At 36.2% G+C, this 20911-nt stretch overlaps 1 protein-coding gene across 1 annotated transcript; it reads left to right on the plus strand.

The window, feature by feature from the left end:
• Positions 1-2033: 2033 nt before the first annotated feature.
• On the plus strand, positions 2034-4476 carry LOC120080820 (piriformospora indica-insensitive protein 2-like). The gene is made up of 2 exons (XM_039035470.2): positions 2034-2810; positions 2987-4476. The coding sequence occupies exons 1-2, from the start codon at positions 2613-2615 to the stop codon at positions 4217-4219; spliced, it is 1431 nt and encodes a 476-aa protein (XP_038891398.1). The 5' UTR covers positions 2034-2612; the 3' UTR covers positions 4220-4476.
• The last annotated feature ends 16435 nt before the right edge of the window (positions 4477-20911 follow it).

Raw genomic sequence — 20911 nt, forward strand, 5'->3', positions numbered from 1 at the left:
GTGTGTAGTGAATTTCTCTAAATTTATTGGTATCTTTTAATGGAGGAAGTAAATTATTACAAATTATATAGTATGATATTTATTAACATCTAGACTATAAATTATTAGTGAATTTTATGGATTAAAACGTTGTTTTCATCCAAGTTAATCATTACCAACAATAATTTCAAAAAATGTCCTTCGCAAGTTTCCCAATATTTTCCCTTTTTCTCCTTTTTTTTTTTTTGGGGGGGGGGGGGGGGGGGGGGGGCATAGATTATGACGAGTTCCAATTATTATACACTGAAATCAGAAATCATAACTATAATTACGGATTGGGAATCGTGAATATTTTTTAAAACAAGGCAATTTTCAGGTTCATTATTTTTCTATCTTATCTTTCTACTTCATTTTCTTATATATGAGATGTCTATACATTTATAAATAAATATACCACACGTTAACTTTAGGTGTAATGAATAAATACACATTACTATTTTTTTTCCTATTATTTAATACTCGTTGGTAATTAATGCTAATCACCAGATAAATATATAACCACAAACAAGTTACAAAGAGTTCATAATTTAAATTGGTACATAAATTAATATGTTTGAATACGTGTATGGAACTAATACGTGTATGAACTACGATTATAATCTAACTTGTATGAAATATGTTGACTTTTTTTTCTTTTATTTATTTATTACTCATTGGACTAACTGTAATCTCAACTATGTCATTATTATTATAGTTAAAATTCAAATTTAGCAACCTTCCAAAAGAGGAATATATAGTAGTAGTATGTGGTACGAAATCAGCAATTAAAAAATACATAAAATGTAAAGAGAATAGAGAAGATCGACACATAGTTTGAAGTGGTTCGCTAGCAGTGTGTTAACTACGTTAATGGGATAAAGGGAGAACAATTTTATTAGAAAGAATATTATACAAAACAAAACGAATAACGCCTCTAAAGTTAGAGAGTTTATATAGTGCACTTCTATAGAGAAAAGAAAAAAAATCAAATAATAAAATATATATCAAATACCAATTCTAATTAAGTTTCGGGGACAATGCCACCCCTCTTGACCCCTATATTTGTTCATTCGAATCGTTAGATAATAGATTCAAGATATTCCAACCGTTTCTAAAATTAACCCATTTGGATTGAAGAACACCAGCATAGACAGATTTCATAGTCACTAGAATTAAGATCATGTTTAATGTTTCTCTTTATTTTTGTTCTAGTACTACTTAAAACGAGAAAAAAGAGAGAGAGAACACTACTTATTAAAGGCTTTGTATTAAATTAATAGATGTCAAGACAAATGAACCTTCAAGGTAGTAGTATTTTTTTCATCTTTAAAAAAAAGACAGTAAAATCAAGACTAGACAACTTCAGGCTGTTGGATAAAACTCAAAGCATCAAAATGGCTACTAGAAACCAACCATTGCAAAAATACTAAAATACCAAGAAAACGAAATTGCAAAGAGATCGCGCCTTGTAAGAACATGCACAAAAGAATTCCAATCCCGTTGGACGAAGTGAAAAGAGATGGAAGAAAAATAAGTGGTCAACGGTCAGATATTCAACAAAAAAATCTAAGAAATCAATAAAATAAAAAAAAATGAAGCAGTATTTGATTTTACAAGAAATTAAGAATGGCTTTGTGTACAATACAATGAGAATCACAACTCACATCAACAACTGCAATTTTCAGCTCTTAACCGTGCCACCATTAAAGGCCAAGCAATCATCCTCCCCACATTGTGAAACACTCAAATCCCTTCCTTTGTCCTTTTCCCTATTCTCAATACAACACTTGAAAATCCATCCCAAATACCCAAAATACATACAAATTAAAAGAAAACCCATTACCCAAAATCTCAACTTTTTTTATTTTCTTTCCCTCCCTACATACAAAATACACACTCTCTCTCTTCTGCATGCCAAAAAGAAAAGAAATAATGGTCCCCTTTTTAAAAGCACCATTTAGTTCTCTTCCCCAATCCCCACCCCCCCACAGTCCTATCCCTAACCCTACCTAAACCCTAATTCCACACCTCTTCTTTAATCTTCTCTAAACTCTAAAACCATAATTCTTCCAACCACTTTACTCTTTTAGCCATCCTATCCTTCATGGCAATAAATCTTTGCTTAACTAAATCATTTCTCTGATAAAAGAGAGTTCTTTTTCCTTTGGCATTCCAATGCATACAAGGAAAGGACATTGCCCCACATTTCGCTTTCATTTGGGGTTGAGGCTTTAGCCCCTTCAGTCATTTTATGGCGCTCTGATCTTTATTATTGTTATTACTATTATTGCTTTTTTGGCCTTTTTTGAGAATTGTGCTTTGCCTATATCCCCCCCTCTCTTTCCTCTTCTCTTCCCCACTCTGTTCTCCCCATTCCCATAATCTCAACCCACAAACACAACTCTCTTTAATTTTGTTTCTTTTCTTCATCTGGGTTTGCTTTTTTCTACCTTGTTTTTGTGATTTTTCTCTGTACTTCTTCTTCTTGTGAACCCCCCATGCACTGCGTACCCATTTCATTCTCTCTCCGTTCCATTGATTTTCTCCATATGTTACCATAAACTTTTGAATTTCAACAGCAATACGTTTCTGTTATGGCATTGAAGAGGCTGTTTATTGTTATGTTCTTTGTCTGTTTGGGAAGTTGGAGAAGCTATGCACAAGAAGGTGGAGAAGCTCCAATGGAGAAAACAGAGCTGGATTCTCTGTTCTCTGCAATACAGGGATTTGTCGGTAATTGGTGGAATGGCTCAGATCTCTACCCAGATCCTTGTGGGTGGACTCCAATACAGGTAAGTACTGTTCGTCAATCTACTCCATTTTTTTTTTTTTTTGAGTTTTTATCATTGTTTCAAAATTTCCCAATTGAGGAAACGCCTGAGAAAACAGGGCACTCTGTTATTTGAAGAAAATTTTGTATATTTAATGGAAAGTGGAAAGTGTGGTGATCTTTTGAGATATTTTTCAGGGGGTTTCTTGTGATATATTTGATGGGCTTTGGTATGTCACTGCACTAAACATTGGACCAACTCATGACAACTCTCTAGCTTGTTCCCCAAATGCCCATTTCAGACAGCAATTGTTTGAACTCAAACACCTTAAAACTCTGTCCTTCTTCAGCTGCTTTGTCTCAACAAAAGGGAACAATTCTGTTTCACTCCCAACTGGAGAATGGGTTAAACTCGCCGGAAGTTTAGAATCTCTTGAGTTCAGATCAAACGCTGCCCTCGCCGGACAAATTCCGGCCAATTTTGGGAGTCTATCAAAGCTGCAATCTTTGGTTCTATTACAGAACGGATTCGTGGGTGAAATACCAGAAAGTTTTGGCGATTTGATCAAATTGAAGCGATTGGTTCTTGCTGAGAACTCGCTCACTGGTCCAATTGCTCAAAATCTAGGCAGGCTGAGCGAGCTACTGATTTTGGATTTGAGTAGAAATTTGCTGTCGGGTTCTTTGCCGCCGAGTTTGGGAAATTTGACTTCCCTTTTGAAGCTTGATCTGAGTGACAACAAATTGAGTGGAATTTTGCCGAGTGAACTCGGCGATATGAGAAATTTGACGCTTTTGGATCTGAGCAACAACAGTTTCAACGGTGGATTGAGACAGTCGTTTGAGAAGATGAATTCCTTAGAAGAAATTATCTTATCCAACAATCCAATTGGGGGAGAACTCAAGAGCATAAACTGGAAAAATCTACAAAATTTAGCCATTTTGGATCTTTCCGACATGAGTTTGATAGGGGAAATTCCAGATTCATTGTCTGAATTGAAAAGTCTAAGGTTTCTGGGACTTAGCCACAACAATCTAACCGGAAACCCCTCGCCAAAACTTGCAACTCTGCCCTTTGTTAGCGCAATTTACTTGTTTGGAAACAATTTGTCTGGAGACCTTAAATTCTCCGAAAAGTTTTACGGGAAAATGGGAAGGAGATTTGGGGCATGGGATAATCCGAATTTGTGTTACCCCATAGGAATGTTTGGAGCAAACAATGCTCCATATGGTGTGAGGCCATGTGAGGGGGAAGAAGAAGTGGCGAAATTAGTAAAGAAACCCATTTCCAAGACGAATTTGGATATGGGGAATCGGAATTTGGCTGTTTCAAAGGGTTGTTCTGGGATTGGAATTGAAGGATTCTGGTGGAAATTTGTGGGGAAGACATTAACGATGGCGTTGTTAATGAATATGAATATGTTGCTATGAAATAGAAACAGAGGTTTGTTTTCTTAAAAGTGTTTGGTGTGAATTTCAAGCTGACGTCCTAACAAAATGTTACTTCTTTTTTTCAAACAGAAAAGAAGAAAAAGAAGTTAAAATGGTTATTTGTAATAGAGTTTAGTTAGTTGTTTCGATTTCAACCACTCGATTTGGTTGTGTAAGTATTAGCTTTCATTTGCTAATTATCTCCACTATCTCAACGATCATAAGATCTGTGCTATCAATTTTATATCTTTACTTTATATTCCAAGAGAATTGGGTAGAATTAGAGTTAGGTTCAAATCCTCACGTGTTAGTTGAACTAAAAATGTGTGTTTGGGACGAGGAGTTAGTTATTATATTTCTAAATTGTTATAGTTGGGTTTTAACCGTTTGTGTTTGGGGTAAATATGATTTTAGTTTAGATTATAATAGTATGTGTTTGAAGTGTAAATTATTTTAGTTTGAGAAAGAAATAGTAAATACTATAGTAAAATAGTAAAAATAAATAATATATACGGTAACGAATTGGAATTTTGAAATAGTGTTTATTATAGCTAATTGAGGGTTTTGAAATAGTATTTAATGTAACAAAAAGTGGTTATCATAATCTTATGATAATCTTTGTCTCAAACATCCCAAAGAAAACAAAACACTAGATTATATGAATATTCTTAATATATAAAAAAAAAGGTTCGTTTCTCTCTCTGTTTATATATATATATATATATATATATATGTGTGTGTGTGAAAAATAGTGTTGAAGTTTAAAAGTTAAGTTAAATGAGAATGAAGTTAACAATGTAATTTAAATATATTATTATTAATTATAGTACTAGGAATCAAATTAGAAAAGTCATAGTTATAATAACCGTGACGTGATGATCAGATGAAGAGAATAGATGTCCTAAACCCATGATACAGTATTTAAATTCTAAATCCACAAAAACGTTTTTTATTTTATTTTTTTTTTATTTATTTATTTTTTTTTTTTTGTGAGTTCGACTTTATATTGGCAATTAAATTGTATGGCTAAACTTGAAAGGATAAAAAATATCAACTTTATCTTAAAATTTTAAAAATCTCTCCATAAATTTTTTAATTTTTATAATTAATTAATATATCAGATTTAAATTTGAGCTATTTTTAAATAAAGAAAAATGAGTCAACTTATTTATAAATTTAGTAAAATGTCATTATCAATGATAGATCGTGATAGACATTTATCGTGGTTTATTTATATTTGTCAATGTCAGCGATAGATGTTTATCATGGATAGATATTGACACTTTGCTATAGTTGTAAATATTTTTAGCAATTTTATCATTTAAAACAATAATCCCTATAAATTTGTGTCTAATAAAAAAAAAAAATTAAGTCCTATTTTGGTCCACGAACTTTGACTCTTGTTCTATTTTGGTTCTATAAACTTTCAAAAACGTCTATTTTAGTCCCTGGACTTTTAAAAATTGTTTATTTTGGTTCTTGCGGTTAGGATTTCGCTAACTTTTTAATGGAAGGTTGAGGTGATTTATATTTTTTGTTAACTTATTTATTTTCTAGCTATAAATCTATTATGTAAAAAAAAAGGTGCACTTTTCATATATATTTTTAGGACTGTTTTCAAAAGTAGGAAAATGAACCAAAATATTTACAAATATAGCAAAATTTCATTTTGCGTACATTGTGATACTTTGCTATTATTATAAATATTTTCAATACTTTTTTCATTTTAAATAATTTCCTATTGTTTAACTATGAGTATTTAAGTCCTACTAATTTTTATGTTAACAAAAAAAAAACAAAAAAAACAAAAAAAACACATGCTATAAATGCTACTGTTTGTTTTTAGTTAGAATCTCCAAGCAAATCATAATAAAATAGAGTAGGATCAAAATATAACAGAACTAAACTTTTAAATACAAGAATAAAACGTCTCATGATAAGGTAAAATAAACTAAGCAAATGTAAATAAACGCAACCCATATAGAAAATAAAACTCTCAGAAATTTCAAATAAATATTACCTCATTCAATCACATAACTAAAAATAGGAGGAAGAAGGGATAGAGAGAAACAGAGAAAAGTACCTCAATGAACGACTAAAATCTGGAAGACAAAGTGAAAAACCAATTTTCCATTCAAAACCTTGGATTTTTTAATGTGATTAACTAATTCGGCATCCTAGTCATAAACATATAAGAAACCACTCAATTTCTGAGCATCTATGGTGGACAGGTGATCTTCAATCCAGCCTGAAATGATCAAATTTATTGGATTTGTTAAGCATGAATACAATTTATAAAATATAAACTATTGAGGGAAAAATATCAATTTATATTTATGAATTTGGTATATTAATTTAAATCTTGAGCTTTAAGTAGTATCAATTAAAATTAAAATTTAAACATGGAGTTTCATAAGTATATGAAAATAAAATATAAAAAAATGTTTAAAAATGTGCACTTCTGAAATTTCGAAATCTAAATTAATAGATTAATAAAAATTTAAAATTGAAATTGAAATTTAAGAGAGGGGAAAAGAGTTGGTGGGTTGAAAATTAAAATAGTGTAAGAAAAGGGAATTGGATTGGAAGAAAAAAAGAAAGAGGGGGGGTTTGAAGTAAGAACAAAAAAGTGAGAAAGTGGAAGAGTGTCAGAGAGGAACCAATCCCAAGGTGAAGACCGGTAACGCTCTTTTATTTCTGCAAACGCAGTCTTCTTTAATAACCCTATCCCACCAATTTCTTTTTTTCTTTTTCTTCTTCTTTTTCTTTCTTTTAATTATTATCTATCTATTTTGTGAACCGATATCTTTTATCCTAGAGTCAGTTTAGGGGTTTCCTCTACGACAGCAGGAATTTTTTTTATTATTATTTTGATACAACATGTCCAAATTTGTTGGAAAAATTGGAGAAATATTGTATTTTTTCAAAATAATTAATAAAATAATCGTGGTTTTGAAAATAATTAGAGAAATGTCGTAGTTTTGAAGATTTGACTTGTGTGGAATGATATATTTTAATTGATCAAGTGTTCAACAAGCAATCAAGATACTTTAATCTTTTTTTCTTTCCAACAATGGTCTAGTGTTCAATACTCGACTTAACTATTTTTTTTTAATACTCTTCACTTTTACAATTCCTTAAACAACGTACTTTATACAAAATTACCGTTTTATTTTTTAATAATAAGAACTTACTCTTGTATTTCTTAATAGTAAGAAAAATTTACCGTTGTTTCATCTTTAACTGTTCTAACTTTAAGAGACATCATAGAAAATAATAAATTTTCAATCTTTTTTCTTCCGTATTACAACTATTATTCATAATTAAAAAATAATAAAATGGAAATTAAAATGTCCATATCAATGCAATAATTTAAATTTTTCATTAATTTAAAAATAATGATAAAAAAATCAAAGGGTCTCACAAGGCAGACGTCATCAATTTTGAGCTTATTGTTTTCGTCGACTTTGAACTTTAGGTTGCTTTGGTTTCTCTTGATCCTCTGACAGCTCTAGACCCATAGTATAAATATTTGTTATGCTCTCCACGATCACACCCATGTTCGTGCATGTATGAAAAAGATGGACTGGTCTTTGAATCATAATATCCTGAATCGAAGGCTAGCATTATCATCATCGGACTAGTATAATCAGTATGACTCTACATCTGTGTCATAGGAGCAATTCTTCCACATTATGGTCAACCTCATCGAACCCATGTTCGTGCTGGCGGAGGTGCAGTACATATATCGTACATATAATGTATCTCCTTCATGTAGCTCTCATTATTACTGCATACATTAAAGACCTGGTTTGGATCATCTATAACATCATGAAGGCTATTGTTACTAGATCTATGTGAATTATAGAATAATTAGAGAATATTTAATACAAATTTAAATTAAAAATAATTAGATGAAATTTAATTATGTATCAGATGACCCACAATTGCTCCTAGACGAGTAATATAACACCTCATAATATTATTATATCAATGGATGTAATCTTAAGTTACATCCCTATCGAATTGCCTAATTGAAACCTCAATTGTAATAGACATTTTACGATAGTGTCATCGCACTATCAAATGTGCAGCTTTTTTAGACTAATATGCAATTCTTAGGTTGCTGTCATGCAATAGAGGTTCAATATTGCACTCTAATGGGACATTCTATTGGAAACCAAACTGTTTAATCACCCTATCACGAAGATACCATTCACCAGTGTGAAAACATATGAAAGGACTTATGGTTTTGCCACATGTTTTGACTGTTCGTAAAGAAATTGGGCAAAATGTCCATGACAACTTTGTAAGGCTCCTAAATAATCTAAAACATAACACATTATATTAAAAATATTAAAGACAAGTATATAAAAAATTCAATTGGTTCAGTATTCACGTACCTGATCAGGTTGAAGCAGATCAAACATGTATCTATGTTGACTCACTACATGTGTAGCTGACCTAATTACACAAAATTAGTCTATCAACCTATATTATTGAATTAATATTTTAGATTTTAAATTAACTATAGTCATATAAAAAATATTGGTTAAGTTAAATTAAAATAAAATAACATACAACCATCGGCTCCTCCACTAACTAATGATCGTTGACATGTCGGAGCTGTAGGTCATTATTGGAAATTGTTCCCTAGCCCATATTTGCAAAAGTATCAAAGGCATAGTGATTTCATGAACATCAGGTTTTATTGCTTTGCATATTTGTCTATACAACCATGTCAAATATGCTCCATCTCAAGAACACTGTCCTACTTCATGGAGATTGGCTAACAATGGCAGGACCACTAGGTGCACAAAGTGAATTGACTTGTCAGAAACCAGAATTCCACTCATCATCTGTAGTATGTATGCTCGTGCATATCTCATGTCAGCTTCCTCGTTTGCATCATCATCAAGCCTTGAAATTGCGTCCCTAGTCACATTAAAATTAATCTTGATCCCATGATTCTATTAGCAGATGGGGTCACACCAAGTAGCATTTGGCAAATATTCATCATGCATTACTTCGGTAACAGGCTTGTCGTTAACATGTAACCCAAACAATACTTCTATGTTCTGTAACGTGATAACCCACTCTCTAATAGGCACATGAAATGTATGCGTCTTTGGTCTATATCTCTCAACCAATGTAGTAATAAGATTTCAATCTAACTGAATGAATCTCAATCTGGCCAACTCATAAAATCTAGATGCACAAAGTAGTGGTAGTATACTACCCTACAATAAATACCCCTTTTAATAACATTTAATTATTGCTTTCTATAAAAATCACTATTGAAAAAAAAATAAAAAAAAAGAACCGAGAACTAATATTTATTGGCCCGCCCAAAAAACAACGCAATTGATCTCCATTCTCTTATGTTACGTTTTTAAGGGTTTGTTTGGTATATGATAAAAGTAGAAAGTTGAGTTGAGTTGAGTTGGTAATTATTATCTGAAGAGTTAAATTATCTGGGGAGTTAAATTATTTGTGTTTGTTGTGCAGAGTTGAGTTGAGTTGGAGGATCTGATGCAGTTTTTTTTTGTGAATGAGATTAGTTCTATTTTTTGTTTGTTTGTTTTTTATTTCATTCTTTTCTTTTTTTTAGTTTTATGCTTTGTTATTGTTGATTAATTTTCAAATATACACGTATTTTCTCAAATCATTTATGACATAAACTGGACGATCTCAATTTTTTTCCCTCAATTTGTAGAACATAATAGATTATTTTTCATATATTCTTTTCAAAAACTGTAATAATTCTAATTCTCTTTAATCGGTAAAACATACCAACAAAATATATTTCATATTGCTGCTCAATTAATTGGTATATTGTATATTGTTTGTATATATATTGAAGGTATATATATTTCATATTTCATATTTGTATGTATATATATCAAAAAAAAAATTCACAAAATATATGTTCTTTTCGATCCTCATAATATTAGTTATATTTACAAACACAAAAATTACATATTTTCAAGTATACAAAAGTTATCATTCTTTTCAACATGACAGTCCATTGTCCATTTGTTGTTATCCAAAAGAACTATAAACAAAATATAGGGGTGTGATCAGTCTACATGTTTCTTCCTAGTAGACGGAGGCAGTACTTCTTCCGTGCGTGTTCTGGTACTGCAAGGAAGCAACCTGTCTTCTGAATGTCTGTGACAACGAGGTCAATAAGGGTGACCTAATCATCCTCATCTAGGCCATCAATGTTGTATATGGCATTTACTAATTCCTTCCGACGCCCGAACTCCAACTCATACTTTTCCTTTTGCCACGATGCAAGTCTACCCATGTGTGTGTTCTGCATTTCAATAGTCGATCTCATGATGTTGATCATTTCAGCTTGGAATGATGACCTCTTCCTCTTATTGCCTCGAGATGACTCGGTAGGTACACTTGCTCTACCTGTAGATTGCTCTGCTGGCTCTTCATCTATTTCATCTTGATTTAATGGTGATTCTGTCTGGCGAACCTCAGGGGTGTGACAGTCCTGTGATCCAAGTCGAATCTCATCTTTAAACTCTCTGAATGCATTCGTCGCCATCATGTATGGGTCCTCACTTGATTGCCCTACTGCTCTGTCTTTCCCAAATACGGTGGAGAGGTCATCGTAATGTGGGAATGACTTGTTCCACATCCCCTTCGCATTGGGATGACTCTGAATTGATACACATATACATTATTAATATTTATATTATAACACGTATCCGTACATTTTTTTTCTAGAATCTTACCCGAACCCAAAGATAAAAAATCTCCCTCTCGACTTGAACACATTCGAACTCCTCGCTCTAGCCGAACCCCAACTGACTTAACATCTCTGATACTACGTTGTATTATTTCTTCAGACTCCTCACCTTGCACTCAATGGTATTCTGATTCAGTGCGCACCCGGGCACTTTCTCATGCAAAATTCGCTCTAAGTGTTGTAGGTATCCTGGTTGAAACATCCCATTATCGGACCTCCAACCGGTCTCCACCAAATACATTAGAGCTTCCACCAACTTAGCGTCCTCCATCTTTGACCATACGTGTTTAAACCTCTTACCATTACCTGCCATTATGCTGCATGCATACGTTTGTTGAATGAAAAGATGCTATAAATTAAACACATGCACAAACAAAGGATAAACTGCTGAAATTATATGTTCCAATTTAACTTGTTCACACAGAGTCTTGGTACAAAACATTTTCACGGCGTACTTGGAATGTTTCATAATTAAATTCCATTCAGTAGTAAAAGAAAAGTAAGTAATGAATATTGAATAATCAGGCTCTTTGCCATTGAGTAAACATTTCGACTGCTAAGTCATCCTTGAACTTGGTCCATTCCTCTGATGATTCAACAAATTCAATATGATCCCCATCAAGACCAATTGATGCAAAATTCTCCTCATCAGGCACGTCAAGCATTACACTGATTCCCATCTCCTTTGTGATTAAGTTGTGAATAAGACAACATGTAGTTATTGTTCGACATTGGACTTGTATTGGGTAGAATGATTTTTCCCTAAGAATAGCCCACCGCCCCTTTAGCAACCCAAATGCTCGCTCGATAACGTTCCTTGCTGAAAAATGTTTCATGTTGAAAAATTCTCTCGCAGTTGTCGGTGCGTTTCCTGCTCCATACCAATCGGAGAGATGGTATCGCTCCCCTATGTACGGCGCCAAGAATCCTTCAGCGTTGGGGTATCCAGCATCACATAGGTAATAGTATCCTGTACACGTTTTGAAATGTCATACACATGTGTTATGGCAGGTACCCATGTTTAAATAACGTATACGGTTATTATAATACCCTTTGGAACCCTCAATCTGTACGGTCGCGAAACCGCATCCCTAAGAACCCTTGAATCGGTTGCAGACCCTTCCCACCATGGCAAAACGAAGACGAACTCCCCATTTTGATCACACACCACAAGAAAGTTTGTGGCAATCTCTCTCTTTCTCGTCCTATATCGATGTCGATCGATGACACTAACATTCACTTTAATGTATGTGCCGTCGAACGCACCTAAACAATTCTGTTTCTCTCAAGTGATCAAAATGAATTAAAAAAAAAAATCTATCGTTGCATGCATATTTATGACGTATTCATGTAAAAAACTGAGTATTTTTTGTACTTGAAACCACTTCCATCTTCCATCGGTGCATGTATTTGTGATTGGTTTTGGTTTTCTTAACAAAACAGTGTGAAGTTGTAAGACTGCCCTAAGAACTGCGTTGAAATATCTCGAAACTGTCTCACCAGACCTCGAAAATTTTCTGCGTATCACTCGATTCTTGACATCGTGTGCAAGAATGTGTAGGAATATCACAACCATCTCTTCGACGTCCATACATCTTGTTGGTTCCAAACAACCAGTCGACCGTAGCATATTACATAGAATCGTAAAGGTACGTCTATCCATTCGGGTGCTTTCACAACATGCCAAGTCACTCTCGTAAATTAGGCGAAAGAACGTCAACTGCCTAATGCAGTGCTTAGCATATACCAGTTGTCTCTCTATCCTTTGGTAGTTGTTCAATAACGAGGTTAGTGTTATGAACAACTGTATTTGAGAGTGCAAAATAATTCTCATGATCGAAAAGAGGTCTTCAATAATATCCATCTTTATAGGGAAAGGGATACACAAGTTGTTCCTGAAAGTGGCGGATTATGTTTCATGATTAAGAAAGAATAGAAAACGATGTCAAGCGTCGGTATTGGGCATATTAGGTTATAGTTTAGATTTATGGTGTTATTTCCCCAATGAGGATCTCGCTCATGAGAAGGATCTCGCTCATGAGGAGGATCTTCCTCATGAGCTAGATCCTCCTCATGAGCGAAATCCTCATTGTTTTTCACCCATTGAAATGAACTTATTATTAGATAAAAAAAATTACATAATAGTACTATTTCACCCATAATTCATAAAAAATTTGAGAAGTATCAGATTAAAAAATATAATGTCGCCAACCATTAATAAAAAAAATTTGTGAACGAGTATTTCAAAAAAATGTGAACAATTAACAAATAACATATTTCCATAAAAAATAAAAAATAAAAAAAATAAGTCCTAAAAAAAAGGAAGATACTTTGAACTTCAAAATAACTAGGAATGATTTGTGTAATTAGTTTGGACCCCACAAGAAACACAAAATAATGATAGTTAGATTAGAAATAAAATAAAATAAATTGAACTAAGAAGTAAGCAACAAAAAAAAAAAAAAAAAAATTGAACTAAAGAGTAACCAACAAAAGCATACCTTTTTTTTGTGGAGAAAGACAGTGGAAATATAAAACGTATGAGTGGGAAGTCATCTATAAATAGAAGAGGGAGAAAGAAGTGGTTGTTGGAGAGAGTTGGGTGCATTTATTAAAGAGTGAAATTAATTTAACCTCATTAATTAAAGAGTGAAATTAATTTGAGTGTTAGTTGAAAGTAAGTAGCAGCCACGTTGGTAGTAAAGTTAAGTAAATACAAATAGTAAAGTCAAGTAAACAGAAATAACATATTTTCATAAAAAAAAAAAAAACAATGAGGATCTCGCTCATGAGGATCTTCATGAGCGAGATCCTCATTTCTAGCGATATTTCCTTCTAGAGCGAGATCCTCATCCCAAAATTAGCGAGATTCGCTCATGAGGAGGATCTCGCTCATGAGGTTGCTCTCGCTCTCTCTCACTTTCTCGCTGGTCTCGCTCTCTCCACTCTCACTCTCTCCAACTTTCTCGCTGGTCTTTCTCTCTCCAATCTCGCTCTCTCCCACTTTCTCGCTCAAAATCTTGCTCTCAATGATCTCGCTGGTCTCGATCTCAATGATCTCGCTCTCAACAATCTTGTTGATCTCACTCTCAACGATCTCGTTCTTAGCTCAAACTTCTCCTTTTGCCACGATGCAAGTCTACCCATGTGTGTGCTCTGCATTTCAACAATCAACATTTCTAGCGAGATTTCCTTCTAGAGCGAGATCCTCATCACAAAATTAACGAGATTCAGCCCACATTTCTCGCGAGATTTCCTTCCATAACGAGATTCAACCCACATTTCTAGCGAGATTTCCTTCTAGAGCGAGATTTTCATCACAAAATTAGCGAGATTTCACTTGTACAGGGTTGAAGTTTCGACTTATATACAACCCTTTATACATATTGTTTCCAAGTTTTTTTTGCTTATCGAGTTATGTATGTCGAAATTTCAACCTACGACAACCCTAATATACATTGTTTCCAAGTTTTTCTTTGTTTATCGAGTTTTCAACATTCGACCTCTACATTAATCCAATCCTCAACCCTCGACTTCTAGCAAAACAACAATATTTTTCTAATATAAAAGGTCTAATATTTCTTTAATATAATAAGTTTTGAAAACAATCATATTAATATAAAAGGTCCTAGTTTTGAGGGGATAAAAAAGGAGAGTTTTGAGTGGGTAAAAAAGGGGGTACCCATAGATTTTCTTTATGGGCTTAACAAACATGGGTAATAAATACCCACCTAACTCAACTCAACTCATACCCATTTATCAAACACCCCCTAAAAGAATTCTCAAATCCTCGAATTCTCTTCTTCCTCTCTCTCTCACATCTCTTTCACTCATCTCTCACACTCGTTCATTCACATATCGCTCTCTTCCATTTCTTCTTCACAAACTGCGTTCGATCGTTCAAGTCTCGTCCTAATTAACCACCGATTTGACTCGCCTGTATTTTGTGAAGATGGAACAAAAGGAGGATGAGGATTCGTGTAGTGAAGAAGAGAATGATAACAATGAGTTTCATGAGTTGATCAAGAAGGGAAACCGTGAACTGAAATTGTAGATTGTAGACCCCAAAGATGAAGAGATGACTAATAATTAGATCGAGCGAAACTCTTCCATGGTTTATCTCACAGGAAACCATCTCTTCAACTCAAAGCTATCTCCTAGGCCAAGTGGAGCGACTGGACCACCGACGTCTGCAGGCTCTTCAAACACCCCACTAAGTTCACATGGACAAACTCCTTAGTGAGTTTCGCTTTTGGGAGTCTCTTACCACACTAGTCTGTGTTGCATCTCCAAAGGCGTTCGTTCTGTTGGTTTAAAAACCAGGGATCTGCACAAAAACAAATCTCATGCACTCTGATATATATTTGAAGAAAACAGACAAAACAAAATATTTTGGAAGCAAAATATATTAGCGAGAGAAAGAAAAGTAATAAAACTCCCCTTTTTTTTTATTCAATTGATGGACTTACATTTATAGTCTAATAACAACAAAATAATCCTAAACCACTAACATAATTCTCACTAAAAATAGCAATGTGTGAACGTCTTCTTCCACACGATCTGGAAGATTCGGTCTTGAATCATGACCGGATTATTAGCTTACACTCACTCCCCCTAATCCTAATATGATTCTAAATCACGCACACCAAGTAGCTGACGCATAACAACTAACTTCACTCCTGTCAATGCTTTGGTCAGTGCGTCAGCTCGTTGTTCTCCAGTGTTGACAAATTCAACGACAATTTTCCCTTTCTCGACACACCCTCGAATGAAATGAAAGCGTGTATCTATGTGCTTACTGTGGCCATGAAATACGGGATTCTTCATGAGAGCTATTACGGATTTGTTGTCCATGAACAATGTTACCGGTCTTGGCTCCATTCCGGTTAACTCGCTAACAAGGCTTCTTAAGCACAACGTTTGGCAAGCCGCGATAGTGGCTGCCATGAACTCGACTTCACAAGATGAGAGTATCATCGTCTTTTGCTTTTGCGAATTCCATAAAACCAAGCTTTCATTTAAGTAGAACGCCATTCCACTTGTGCTTTTCCTCCCATCGAGATCACCGACTAAATCACTGTCAGAGTAGCCAAATATATCGACTTCTCGGGGACCTTTCACATAAGTGAGCCCAAAGTGAATTGTCCCTCTCAAATACTTAAGTATTTGCTTTACCACCTTGTGATGCATGGCCGTAGGCCTTTCCATATACCTACTCGCCATCCTAACAACATATGAGAGATCCGGTCTTATGTTCAGCAAGTATCTAAGACAACCAACGATGCTTCTATACTCCGTAGCATTAATTGGTGCTCCTTCCATGTCTTTGTGAAGTTGTGCCTTGGGTTCCATCGGGTACTTCGTGGCATTGCAGTCAGCCATCCCAAACCGGGACAAGATTCTTTTGGCATAAGTTGGTTGTTTGAGCAAGATTCAACCCTTCTGTTGTTCCACTTCAATCCCTAAGTAGTAAGAGAGAAGACCCAAATCGCTCATTTCAAATTTTGCCATCATTTGTTGCTTGAACTTGTTGACTTTTTCGGTGCTACTTCCCGTTACAATTAGATCGTCAACATACACTCCAATAAGAACACTTTCTTCTCCTTCTCTTCTTATGTAGATTGCTTGCTCTTGAGTGCATTTCCCAAAGCCAAGCTCTTTGAGACTCTTATCAAGTCGAATGTTTCAAGCTCATAGAGCTTGTCTCAATCCGTAGAGAGCCTTCGACAACCTATACACCTTGTGTTTCTGGTTTGGAACCTCAAATCCCTCCGGTTGAGTAACATATACTTCCTCTTCCAATTCCCCATTGAGAAATGTCGACTTCTCATCTAGATAGTGTACTTTCCAATTTCGGTTTGCAGCGAGTGCAAGAATGACTCGAACGGTGTCAAGTCTTGCAACCGGTGCAAAAAATTCTTCAAAGTCGATGCCTTGTCTTTGTACATAGCCTTTAGCAACCAATCTTGCTTTGTGCTTGACAACTTCTCCATTAGAGTCTTTCTTCAATTTGAACACTCATTTTAGACCAATGGGTTTGTGTCCCGGTGGAAGCTCGGTTAGACTTCATGTGTTATTCTTCTCAATGGATTTCAGCTTGTTCTCCATTGCTCGTACCAGCGGGCCTCAGTCGCAACTTCTTGGTAGCAAGTCGGTTCTTCGGACACCACCATCATCACCTCATTTTCTTGTACATCACCACCTACAACTTCCTCTATGTTGGCGTAGATGTCAGCGAGAGATCTTAGATGGACTGGTGTGTTCGTCGATGGAGTAGATGGACTAGTCTCTCTAATTTCGGGTATCTCGGCTACTTGTGTGCTGCATTTTTTACCCCGATTTCTGTATCCTCCATATTATCGGCCTTGTCGGAATAAAATTGGTCCATCATCTGAAACTCCAGAATCTCCTTGTCGTCATTAATGCCTTCGTTCCATGCCCATTCAAGACTCTCTTGAAAAACGACATCTCTACTAATTTGAAGTTTTCCACGGCTCGGGTCATATAAGCGGAGTTACAAGAGGGATCCTATATTTAGTCGAGCTTCTTTTCACTCCCATGTGGAAGGCTGAGCTTTGCATCCTTCTTCGACACCAAAATGTACCATCGGCGAGCTTCGGTCGTCGAGTTTCTTGAGGTGAGGGGTTGTGCTTTTTACATATGCCACACAACTAAACACTCTCAAGTGTGCAAGATGTGGCTTTCTCCCCATCCAAGCTTCAAATGGTGTGCATTCTCCAAGGGCCTTCGTTGGAAGACGGTTTAACACATAAACTACTTGTCTCACCGCTTCTCCCTAAAACCTTGCTGGCATGTGCATGCTTTTGAGGAGTGATCTTGTCATTGCCATTACGGTGCGGTGACGACGCTCTACGATGCCATTCTGCGGTGAATATGGAGCAGTAAGGTATCTCTCGATTCCTTCTTTTTTGCAAAATTGAGTGAACTCCGCAGATAAGAACTCGCCACCTCGATCCGTCTGGAGCGTTCCGATCTTGTACTCCGTCTTGTTCTCCATCAAGAGTTTGAATTTCTTGAATGCTTCGAGTGCGTCACTTTTTGCCTCTAACATGTATAGCCACATCCATCTTGTGGAATCGTCAACGATCAGCAGAAAATACTTGTTTCCAGCGAGAGTACACGGTGAAATCGGTCTGCAAATATCGACATGGAGAAGTTCTAGCGGCTTCGCTGCTCTATAGGTTGATTGGCGCGGGAACGACAACCTCGCTTGTTTGGTAATCACGCATGCTTCGCATGACTTGTTCGATTGAGTCACTGGTGGTACTCCAACTACCAATTTCTTCTCGCCCATGAGCTTCAAGTCATGAAAGTTGAAATGACCAAGTCTCGCATACCACAACCATGCTGGATCGTCTAGGCTCGTCAGAAGGCAGACTTGCTTGAACATCTTCAAGGTTATCTTATACAAGCGATTTTGTGTTCGCTTCACCGATATCAAGAGTTTCCCGCTCCTATCAGACACTTTCATGGCATCTCCCGCCATTTGCACCTTGTTCCCATCTTCTGTCATTTGCCCGAGGCTTATGATGTTGCTACGTAGCTTTGGAATGTAGTACACTTCTTGGAGAGTCTTCTGATCACCGTTTTTGCACTTGAACACGACCTCCCATGATTTGAATGGTTGATCCATCATCGAACTTCACCCTCTCGGTGACGCTTTCATCCAATTCTTGGAACTTCTCGCGATGGCCAGACATGTGGTTGCTAGCACTGTTGTCAAGGTACCAAATGTCATTATTTTCTCCATTCTTGTCGTTGCGATACATCTCCGACAACAACCGCTCTTTGCTGAGTAGTACGGCATCCTCCTGATCATTTCTAGTGTGTGTCCCCTCCTCGGACACGACCATCATCAAAGTCGGTTCTTCATCGGCGGCGCAAGTTAGATGAGCTTTGTCGTCACGACCTTTTCTGCGGCACTCCGACACGTAATGTCCCATCTTGTTGCAAGTGAAACACTTTATGTGACTTTTGTCACGAGTTCCATTTTCGATGTTGCTAGTGCCTCCCGCACTATTTTGACGCTCCACACCATGACCACGACCATGACCTCGTCCTTGTCCTTGTCCTTACCATCTTCCGCGATCGCTACCATCGGATCCGTGCCCTTTGTTCACCGAAGAGTTTTCACCGTTATTCCCTTTCTGTCTTGCTTTCTGCTTGGAATGGGTAAGTAGGAGTTGTCCATCGGAGTTGTTGTTGTTTCCTCGGATCTGTGCCATCCGTTCCTCATAGGCCTTCATTCGTCCGATCGCCTCTTCAAACGACATGGTTTTAAGATCTAGGAATTGCTCGATTCCGGTGACGACGGGGAAATATTTGTCGGGGATAGAGTCCAGGAGCTTCTTGACCAATGATGAATCCTCAAGTGCAACACCGAGGGTGGAAAACTTGCTTGCTAATCCGCTGATTTTTCCCGCGAACTCATCGATTGTCTCGATCTCCTTCATCCGAAGAACATCAAACTCGCTCTTCAAGGTTTAAACTCGCGCCATCTTCACCCACTCGTTGCCCAAGTACCTCGTTTTGAGACTATCGCATATTTCCTTTGCGGTCTTCTTCTTCGCGATTTGTAGAAGCACGTCTTCCAGGATGCATTGGAGAATGTACGTGGACGCCTTATTGTCCTTCTTCACATCCACTTCAATTCCTTTCGCCGGCCCTATCGCCCACACCGTGTAGTTGTGAGGAGTCAACATCGGGTAGAGAATTGGCACTCTTCTGTTCTCCTTTGCTTGCTGCGAGACACTCGACATCTTCATTGGACGGTGGAAAATACGATGAGAAGACAACCTGGCTTTGATACCAAATGTTGGTTTAAAAACCAGGGATGAAATATTTATATGTTTCATAAGATGAAATATTAAAACTATAGGTTATAAATATATTATGGTAAGTTAGTTATCCTTTATATTTATAATAATATTAACCATTGGATAATTATCTCTTTTTCTCTAATAACCAATTGAGTGAGAGGTTATTGGTGATTTCATGGTAACCGTGAGATAAAAGGAAAAATGTTTTCCTAATTTTAGTAAGAAAGTAAGAAAGAAGAAGAAAAGAAGTTAATTTGAGATTTTCAATCTTGGAAAATACTCATGGAAAAGTTGTCAAGTAAATGAGATTTACTAAGCGATAGCTTGGAGTTAGCTAAACGATCATGGAGTGTTCTTAGGCGATAGACACCAAGCTAAGTGATCACACAGCTTTTCCTAAACGATTGGGCATTGACCTATACAATAGATTGTTCCATCTCCCACTTGCTCAATCATTTACACGATTGTGTTTCCTCCAGTTTTCTACCTCAAACCAAGTCCACAGAGAGCCCACCCTCTGGATTCTCACATCGAGAATACCAAGGTAACCTTCTTGGTGGTGTCATACTCAACTCGACACTGTCGAGGTTCTGTGGAGGCCGTTCGCGGTGTTCGGGGTGTTCATGACCTTGGCGATCGCTTAGTTCGAGTGTGCAGTGTTCGTGCAGTGTAGCGGTCGTGTTGATCTCGTGATCAAGGAACTCGAAGATGAATCTACAAATGTGTGTTGATTCTTGTCCTTGAATTTTTGTATAGCATGCTGTAATTTATGTATTTAGCATAACCGTATGTTTCCGTTTGTAATTGTAATGTTCATATACAATTGACATTTGGAAAGATCATTCCACTGCTCATGAAAATCCTCGTGTTCGATTTCCTTCACATCACGCGCTACGCTTCCTCAAATCAAGCGTACGCATTCGACTGAGAGAGAATCAGAGGATCAAGTACTAAAGATCGAACCAAATTGCATCAAATCAATATCAACATCAACACCAACTCAGTTCAACTCCACGAAATAAGTTTCTCTGGAAGCCTCGTGCGAACAATAATTGTCCAAGAAAATCAACAAGCCCAAAGGCCGAT

Source organism: Benincasa hispida, chromosome 7, assembly GCF_027475165.1.
Source record: "Benincasa hispida cultivar pf3 chromosome 7, pf3_genome.v1.1, whole genome shotgun sequence".
NCBI lineage: Eukaryota > Viridiplantae > Streptophyta > Magnoliopsida > Cucurbitales > Cucurbitaceae > Benincasa > Benincasa hispida.